This window comes from Macadamia integrifolia, unplaced genomic scaffold (genome assembly GCF_013358625.1).
Source record: "Macadamia integrifolia cultivar HAES 741 unplaced genomic scaffold, SCU_Mint_v3 scaffold108, whole genome shotgun sequence".
NCBI classification, from domain to species: domain Eukaryota; kingdom Viridiplantae; phylum Streptophyta; class Magnoliopsida; order Proteales; family Proteaceae; genus Macadamia; species Macadamia integrifolia.
Window position 1 is genome coordinate 203,042 of NW_024868077.1, and position 9,722 is coordinate 212,763.

The following is a 9,722-nucleotide window of genomic DNA, read 5'->3' on the forward strand; positions in this document are numbered from 1 at the left end:
ATTTAGAGTACACAGAAAGACATTTCTAAAAGTAAAAGGGACAGGTATTGAGTGCCAAATTGCCACATATGCAACGGAGCAAGACTCATGCATATAGCTAAATATAGAAAAATGAAAGTATTCTTCTCCTCTCTAGAATATCTTGTCATGGTTAACCAAATGACACCAACCGCATTGCTAGATTGCCTGAACTAGATGAACAAAGACTCAGTCTAATCAACTATTAAAAGCTGGTTAAACTCAACTCAATTCAATCTAATTACAATCCAATACAAATAAAGCACAAGAATGGGTTTCAATCTCTTGTGATATTGCTTTGTTTACTATTGCATTATCTTTCTCACTGAATACTTCTTGGTATCTACATGAAGCTTTGCTCCAGTCTCTACCAGGAAGCTTCATAGTAAAATCCGTGATGTTTGTAGACATGACCATTCTGTCAGGGCTTAGGTTGAAGAAGGCAAGATATACCTCTCCTACAAAATCAAGACATCAACAATAAGATAAGAAATCATAGGTTCATCTAGTTCCAATATGGAAAATAAAACCAGTATCAACCTTTTAGATGTGTTTGGTTATTGAAATAATTTTGTTCAATGGGTTTAGCACTTTCTGCAATTCTCGCGTACCAAGCTTGTTAAGTGAATGATAAATTCACATACAATCACACTAGTCATATGTACTATCAACCCAAAGAGGGGCAACAAGTGAAAGGGGAGTGTTGGGAATAATCCTACATTGGAAAACTCTGGGACTTTGTCGGGCTTCTCCACCTACTAGTTTAAACTTTTGATCGAGTTGGATAATTCAGCATGGTATCAGAACCATTAGCACATTAAATAGGTTATACATATTGCCACCCAAAGAGCTTAAGTTTTTGAGTTGGATAATCAATGGGTCCCACCAACTCTTTTAACTTTCTTGTACTTAACATAACCAAACACCAATTAGAAAACATATTTGATTTTCTTTCACTTCCATCCACCCTATTTTTCTTGATAATAAACAGAAAAAAAAAAAATAATAATCAAACCTTTTCTTCCAGTTGCAATCCAAGAAAGAGCCTCACTGGTTGAAACATGATCTGCACAGAAAATCAATTATATATTTTGGAAATAATAACCAAAACTTGTTATCATAGATGCAGGGGAAAAAAATAAACCCCTGGAAGTATATGATGTTTACCTGTCTTCACTGATGCACATAGGTGAGAATTCTGATCCATGCAGCTAGTTGGAACTAAAACACCTGTATCCAATATGGTTTCATCCTTTAGGCTTCTAGATTGTTTGGTGTGAACCCCTTTTCCACTTTGAACTTTTGAGCCAGAGATGTAAGGAAACTGAAATTACAAAACATAGTTATTCCATTATGAATTTCCTACTAAATTCTTTTGGAAAGAACTAATAAGATCAAAAGGTGGATATTGTACCTCCATATTGTTTGTGCTAAAAGAATTTATTTCCAATAATACAGGATTTGTGATGAGACTGTATGTGCTCATATCAATTTCCCTTGCATCACCCCCAAACATGAGAGGTGATTTGGCCATAGACCATAGAGTCATCTGTACCAAAGAAATTTTAGTCACCTCCCCCCAAGAAAAATTGAATTCTACAACACCCACAACTTGAAAGGATGTCAGGAACTAGATCATTATAGATCTCACCCACATACCTGAGTTCTTTGCTCATCTAAACTAAGATTGGATAGTCTATGTGGCCCTTCTTTGGCACCTAGTATAAAAAAAAAAAAATGATTAATTGAATTTTAGTTTTTGTTTCATCAAGGTATCTGCCTTGAAAACTCAATTATAAAAAATTGCAAGCTAAACCCGAATATTAAGTGCGTTTTTTTTTCCGGAAAAAATATTAGAAAATTAGAAAGAAAAGGGAAGAAGTAGAAATAAGATAGTTCATTATATCTTTAAGATGGTTCTTGTATATGGATATGCACATATAGCAAAGCAAACCTTGGCCAGAACTTTGCTTATGAAAAGAAAAGATTGACAAGTGAGTTTTTCTTAAGATTCATTTTAATTGTGTCCTTTGTTTACATTTTGTTGTTATATGCTCTTTTCTCATCTTCTTTAACAGGGAAAGACAGTTAATCTTACTCAGCAGGTCAGCATTCAATGAAAACTTGTCGAAAGGTATCTTTATCCTATATATTGGATAATGTTCAAATCCAACCATTGTGGAGTACGTTCAGGGTAACTATGTGATGGTTTGAATTGGAAAGTGGAAACGACATAAATAATAAGGCATATCAGACTAATCTCAAAAAGTCTGTTTCTACATAATTGAGAAAGAAGGGGAATGGAAGAGGTAAAAGAGTTCAATGCTATGGTTTTGGCCTGAAACATGAGCCGTTTGCTAGTCCAACCTCTGATCTTCTCATAATGAAGAAGAAAATCAATTATGCCCCATGGACATAAGTTAAAAGGCCAAACCACTTAAATCTGTTTATATATGTGTTTACTTTGATTCTTCCCACTTCTCTTTTTGTTTGGCTTTCGCTAATTGTGAGTGATGGTAAATCTCAGAAGTTATAAGCTAAAGCTTTATACCCAAGTCTCACCTGGATCAGTAAGCTGCCCCAGTGGTAGCATATCTAAGTCAGGCCATGACTTCCCCTGCAAACCACTGGCTCCTATCATGCCACCATTAGCAAAGTCCCTGTTACAAAAGTTCACCTGTGCATTGGAAAGCTCACAAGCACAGAACTAATGTATGGACCTAAGACTACTGAATGATCAATACAAAAATATTTGAAGAACACAGTTTACCTTGATACACTGAAATGTCCCGCTACGTCTTCCCACTTATCCCAATCATCTGCAGTTATCCTATACATATTCACGAAATTATTTACATTCTTGGCCATGGCAGGTGTTGCATGGGTTCCGGGAGAGATGGAATACACGATGGGGCGGTCAAGCTCCCTCAAGATCTGCAATTAATAATTAGACTAATTCAGTCTCCTTCAGATGAGAATAGTCTAAACTGGTACAGAACTAACAAGTTCAGTAGAATAGGATTGTTAGAATTCACCTCTGACACAGTTCTTATCTCATCTACATCCAAGTCATCACCAAAAATGCAGTCATGCTTTACTGCCAAAAAAAAATAAAAATTTATAGCCCTTTTCATTTACACTGATCAAGATCATTAAAACAAAGACTTGTCAAATGGATGCAATTAAATTTTACCAAAATCCACGCCCCATGCCGCATACTGGTGATATAATGACCTCAAAAAGGCTTTTCCAGCTCCTGAATTGGTATCTACAAGCGTGAAACACTGTGACATCCAAGAACAAGCCCTGTCTCCACGTCCTATATCATGAGCATTAAATTGTTTACCAGACTCCTCGTAAGGACCTCCCTAACAGGAACACATGCAAATGAAGGTCCAAACAGTTAGTTCCAATTGAGTTCTAGAATCAAAATGCCAAGTTCATTAATTAGTTGAATCTTCCTTTCCCTTTTGGTGTGTTCAAGAAATAATGGCTTATCCTATTGTAACTAACTATTGAAGCACCATATGATTAGTTAACCTTGTTACCTATTGATGTTTGAATAATTGGACCCTTATAAACTTTGAAGCCATTCTTTTTCTTTCACAGTTTCAAAATGAATTTCTTTTACTAGTTTGGGACTTCTCTTTGGTCTTTATTTTACTCCACATTGCAAGTGGAAGATAAATTTAATAAGACTTTACAGGGCAGGGCAGGGGAATGGCAAGGGGATTGGGGGGGTGGGGGGGTGTGGTTCTTGTGGCAAAGATTTGTTGATTTGCCAGGGGGTTAAATACTGCTTAAGGACAGTGCCCTGTAACATGCTTAAACAGCATCCTTTCCAGGTTTTCTGCAACTGGGTTCTACTTTTGAGTTTACAATTCACCAGGCATGAGTGAAGTTTAAAACAACCCTAATTTTGAAGAATATGGCATCATTTAATACCCAAAGGAAAGAAGAAAGAGAATGAAATTGTATGATAGGGAAGAAGAACAAGACCTTTGTGATGTCCAAGATTGGTGTATTTGCATTGACTGCCTGTGTACTTATTCCCCTCATGACATGAATCCCAAACTTCAAACCCATGGCATGAGCTTTCTTGGCTACTTCAGAAAACCCTTTACCACCCTTAGACGAAGGCCATCTGTCTGGATCAGGGATCACTCTCCCCCATTCATCTATCACATCATATCCAGCTGAATCTACTGAAGAACCATCTACATTCCTTCTATACCAGAGGAAATCAACCACAACATACTACAAAATAGGGAGGGACCAGAAGAAAAAAGAGAAGTTTTAAAAGTGTCAGTAAAAGTTTAAATTATGATATTAATTGTTGATGGAGTAATATAACAATCGTTTCAGTTACTTTATTTTGTGTAGATATTATAATTTTAAAGTCTCAAACCTTATATCCATGAGCAAGTAGACTGTGAGAGATGATTTCTGCATTTCTTAGGAAGTCTTCTTCTGATATGATCCAAGAAAAGGAGTCATATGAGTTCCAGCCTCTTGGAGGGGTGTCTGCATCTTGTCCTGCTGGCAAAGCTTCAGATAGTTCCCTGTAATGTAATTGATAAACTCAGCTCTTATCATATTCTCTAGGAACCCATTCAACACAAGGAACAAAGAACCAAAAAATAAAAACAATAATTCTATCAGAGTATCGGGATGGTTTCTTAATAGTTTTGTATAACAAAACATGACATTTGATTTGTCTGAATAATAGAATATGATATTCAGATACTAGTAAAACTATTTCTTATATGCTATCCTTAAGTCCATATATTTACATAAAATGCAAATTTAAGTCCATTTTGTTAATAATTTCATAAAATGAGAGCTTCAACTCCTAATCCTATGGAACTAAGTAGAATCAGAAATGGTTTGAAACCCATTGATTGCCTACAAAAAAAAGTTCAGTGAATCACTTAAACTTCATGGTTATAATACTGATAATCAAGAGAAAAGAGAAAAGAGAAACAGTGGATAAGATGGCATACCTTAGAAGAAGACCAAAAAATAAGAGGGAGATGAAAAAGAAGAATCTCATGGTTCTATGACTGTGTCAGCTAGCTCCTCAGACAAACGATGAGGATGAGAAAGGCAAAATAAATAGCCTCAACTGTTTCTCAATAGCTCTATCGTTATCTAATTTTTAACCATTTTTGGTAGGCAATTATGGATTTAGGGGGAAAATTATATATCCATATATCCATATAAGTATTAAAGAAAGAATGCTTAACATTACCATTGAGAAAGAACTAAATAAGGGATGTAATGAGATTTTTTCCTCATTAAGTGATGGCCAATCAATCCAAATTATACCCAATTAAATGTTCCTTCCTTGAATATGTGAATCTCTTGCAAAAGTAAATCAAAACGTACTTAAAATGAGAAAAAGATTATCATATCACATCTTATCCGGATAATCAAGTGGCGACACATATGTTTTCTATGTTATTTGAATTTAGTTAATCATAGCAACACCCATGGATAACCTGCAGAAACAATTCTACGAACAGAAAGGTGTTTTACTATTTTAGTAGTTATCTTGCTCATTGTATTGATATGCATCTCAAGTGCTTTCCAGCTATTGGATGCGCGCTGGAGAGAATCTGGATCCACAGTTATATGACTCATTGTTCTTTTTTATTTGATTGGGTAATTTAGCTGCCTGATAGGTGTTGTAAACTTGTAATCATTGCCCCTTAGATTTTAAGGGGGTGGCCAGTTATATTGAGGGGTAGCTCACTATGTTATGACCAATTTACCTAAAATATGGAAGATATATTTTTCCACCGAATTTTCCTTAAGCCAGTGTAGGGGAATCTCTTGATTGTGGGACTTCATACTTGCATGGGAGGCTATCGGGAGAGTATTTTAGAAAATATACTAAAACTTTATAGTTGTTTATGAACCCTAAGATCATGTGGTGAATCTCCCACAAGGTAGAAAAAAACTTTCTCCTAAAATTTTCAAAAAGTTATTAGCTCATCGGAGGGATATGAAATATGAATAGGCCACCGGCAGCTTATTTACCTGATGTGGACCAATATTTATTTAGGCTGAGTTTGGGCTGGTATGAGTTGAACTTGGGCCCAAATCTGACCCAAATCAAACCTAACGAATACAAATATTGGCTGGCTTATGAGTCCAACTCTCCTTGGGGCTTATGGATTCCACACACATACATCTGTAGAGCTGGTAATTAGTATCTTTTTACCCACTTACATGTTTTGCCCCGCCACCCCTAATTTGCAGGTAAGGTGACAAAGGTGGCTTTAAATAGTCCAGAATGGCAAACAAGATCTTGTAGCTAGCCACATTTAACAGAGCGAAGGCTTAATTGAGCTGAGTAAAATTAGATTATATTAGCATGAATACACTTAATAATCCAAGTACTAAGATGCACCCATTTAGTAGCACTAAAGTTAATTTTTCTATTTGATGTTGAAACTTGATTTGTGAACCTTGGGGATGTTATTAGAATATCTACAAAATCCAGAATGCTTTTTTTGGTGAGCTGTTCAAGAAAATAATTGGGGCATAACAAAATGGGTGCATCCTGAGTGGGTCATGCAATATACTATTTCTCTTCTTTTTTACGGTAATTAAACTGTGGATTTAACAAAATAATAATGATAATAATCAACTATGGTTTATAAATTAAGTTGTTTCAACATAAAGTAAGCCTATTCACAAGTTAATATGATAAGCTAGAAAGGTTATATATATTTCCACTCAACACTAATTAAAGTTATATTGATTTTTTTTTTTCTGATAAATTTTTCTGTCATATTAGTTGTTAAAACTGAAAAAGCCATTCATAAATACATATAATCCATTGGTTAACAAAAAAAAAAAAATACATATAATCCATTGACAAGCCTAGTACTATACCCAAAGCCCAATCAAAGGCCAAATCTAAATGTCCAATTTTGAATTTTTATTTTTAATTTAAAACAAAAATCATAGGTTGAAACTTGAAATGCAAGTAATATGCAGTACCCAAAGTACTGATTTATTCTTATGTCTTACCAACGAAGTTTGAAAACTCGAAAAAATGAGTTACGAGTCGTGAACATTTAAACAAGGAAAATTTTACTGATAAATATGAAGTAAAATTTTACATCCATCAAAAATTTCCATCTTAGAAAACAAATAATGAAAATTATTATTTTACTGTAAAACTTGTTTTATTGATGATTTTAGGCTGAAAAGAAACCGTAAATTAAAGAACCAGCCCAAACATATGCCTCTAAGAGGATAAGTGTGAGGTCATTACCTGATGTCAGTGTTGGCTTTTGCAAGGACATTTGAGTTATTACATATTAAGTTGATCCTGATCCAACAGAGAATATTTCAGTTGAAGAAAGGCACCACCCCATGATCTTGTCGGGGAAGTAGTTGGTTGCTGCAACAAGGATCCCATAGAAAGGTTAGATTAGAATGTAAGAAGATTCTCATTCAACTGACTTGGTTGTGCTTGGTGTTCATACCAGTAACATATTGCTAGAAAAATGAATCCTCCGTAGCCATTTCTAGGAATCATCAAATCGACCAATATAGAGTTCGAGGTTAATCGGAGCCATTTCTAGTAGCAGTGCTTGCTTGTTCATCATTTGTCGGGTGATTAACCTCACTATTCAAAGCCAAGCTAAAAGAAGGACCCGTTGCCTCATCATCGTTGTGATTAGGAAGACGAGGTCTCTTGCTAGGCCTTAACATCTCTCCATCTTCCACCATTACAGCAGTAGCATTGCATGTTTGTTCATCATTTGTTGGGTGATTAACCTCGCTATTCAAAGCCAGGCTAAGAGAAGGACCCGTTGCTTCATCATCATTGAGATCAGGAAGACGAGGTCTCTTGCTAGGCCTCAACATCTCTCCATCTTTCACCATTACATGAAAAACAGAATCTAAACAACTCAAGAAATCTACTGTATGGAAAATGTTATTCCTCTCCTTTTCTTCTTCGGTATTGTCATTGTCATTGTCAGAGGGAGATGCCAATACTACACATGGTGATGGTGGTGGTGGTGGTGGTGATGACGATGTTGTTAAAGCCAGGGTAAGAAGGTATGAACATGATGATGCCTCCTCGTCCTTGTAGTTTCTTGTAGCCCTCGTTAACACTTCCTCTTTCTCCTCTTTTTCTTTAGGAACATAATTTGATCCTTCAACCTCCTCTCGTGGCCAGCATGCTAAGCTCAGTCTTAGAGAACGAGGACTTGATGCCTCATCATCGTTGTCTTGAAGACTCTGAATCACTTCTTCGTTCCCCACTACTTCAGAAACAGGGTCAAATCCCATACAACTCAAGAAATCTTGCAAGTGGGGCCAATAATTTAATGTCACTGCTCCACCATCGTCGTACACGTACGACCAATTGAATAAATTTGCTACCATCGAGGCACTCCAATTAGGGATTTTCTGGTCAGGTTCCCTGTTCTTGAACAATACCTTACAGAATTTCACAGTGGCGTTGTTGTATGTACTGATATCTAAAATCTCAATGGCATCTTTTTCTTGCAACGGAATCCCAAACCAATCAAAGCCTTTGAAACGGTGAATGTAGATTGTATCTCGCTCAGTTGAATACTCGATATCCTTAATTCTGAGACTATGAAAACACCTGATTTTTTTATCTTTTTTGTGGATACAAGCGGAAACATCTATAGTTATGTCCGATAGATTATCAAACTCTTCCAACGTGAGATCGTAGTAGAGGGAGCAGGAGAATTCCAAAACAAGGCAAAGAATTAACCCATTATTATCGATCCCATCATTGGCAGTCAAGGAATAATTATAACAAAGTTCCAGTGACCTGTTGAATGGTAAAAGCGTTCCCTGCAAATAATCAGGAAAAAAGAAACCCGAGCCGTCAATAATCAAAGTATTAAATTAATAATTAATAGTTTTTAATAGGTCCAATTAATTTTAGGAGAAAACATACCTGTATCTTCTTTGGAGTATGTGTCAAGTTATAACTGCCTTGTACATACATGTCTTCCAACGATTCTATTCCCTCAAGGCCTGGAATCTCCTCTAGCTTTTCGCAATTCATAAGCTTTACTGTTGTCAAATTTTTCAGCTTTGACAAATCTGGAAGTCGTACCAATGAAACACAATTTTTACAACAAAGTTCAACTAAACTTGAAGGAAGCTCCGGGAGGTATTCCAACTTCTCGCATTCATGAATATTTAATTTCTTCAAGGTTTTCAAGGGTGACATATCGACTTGGAAGGATTCAAGCCTCCTCAGCGAATTGATTTCCAGCTCCACTAAATTTGGGGGCATTGAAAAATCATCAGGAAATTTAGTAATTTTCATTTTATTCAGGTTAATGCTATCTAAACATCTCATTCCTCCCATTGATCTTGGTAGCTTCACTAGTTCAGTACAACCTGTCAAATCTAATTTCTCAAGCTTCTCTAATACTCCAACACCATCGCCCAATTTCTTGAGTGATTCGCAATAAAGAAGAATAAGCTCTTTGAGAGAACTCATCCTGGAAATGCTGTCTGGGAGTTCTTCTATTTGTGTATGCCTCAAGTCAAGCTTGACTAGAGATTTTAGATCACCAATGGACTCAGGCAACTTCTTGAATGAACGGCACGAATCGAGAATAAGCTCTTTGAGAGAGCTCATCCTGGAAATGCTGTCTGGGAGTTCTTCTATTTGTGTATCCATCAAGTCA

At 36.1% G+C, this 9,722-nt stretch overlaps 2 protein-coding genes across 2 annotated transcripts; both read right to left on the reverse strand.

Annotated features, from left to right (window-relative positions):
* Positions 1 to 47: 47 nt before the first annotated feature.
* LOC122062601 (alpha-galactosidase-like) lies at positions 48 to 5,178 on the reverse strand. Its single transcript, XM_042626230.1, has 12 exons — positions 5,022 to 5,178; positions 4,427 to 4,580; positions 4,018 to 4,275; positions 3,212 to 3,386; positions 3,054 to 3,115; positions 2,789 to 2,952; positions 2,581 to 2,678; positions 1,678 to 1,736; positions 1,433 to 1,567; positions 1,186 to 1,342; positions 1,034 to 1,084; positions 48 to 476 (listed from the first exon to the last, which is right to left on the reverse strand). Exons 1-12 carry the CDS (start codon positions 5,069 to 5,071, stop codon positions 256 to 258), a joined length of 1,584 nt encoding a protein of 527 aa, XP_042482164.1. The 5' UTR covers positions 5,072 to 5,178; the 3' UTR covers positions 48 to 255.
* Positions 5,179 to 7,441: 2,263 nt separating this feature from the next.
* On the reverse strand, positions 7,442 to 9,716 carry LOC122062600. Its single transcript, XM_042626229.1, has 2 exons — positions 8,978 to 9,716; positions 7,442 to 8,871 (listed from the first exon to the last, which is right to left on the reverse strand). The coding sequence occupies exons 1-2, from the start codon at positions 9,713 to 9,715 to the stop codon at positions 7,600 to 7,602; spliced, it is 2,010 nt and encodes a 669-aa protein (XP_042482163.1). The 5' UTR covers position 9,716; the 3' UTR covers positions 7,442 to 7,599.
* Positions 9,717 to 9,722: the final 6 nt, after the last annotated feature.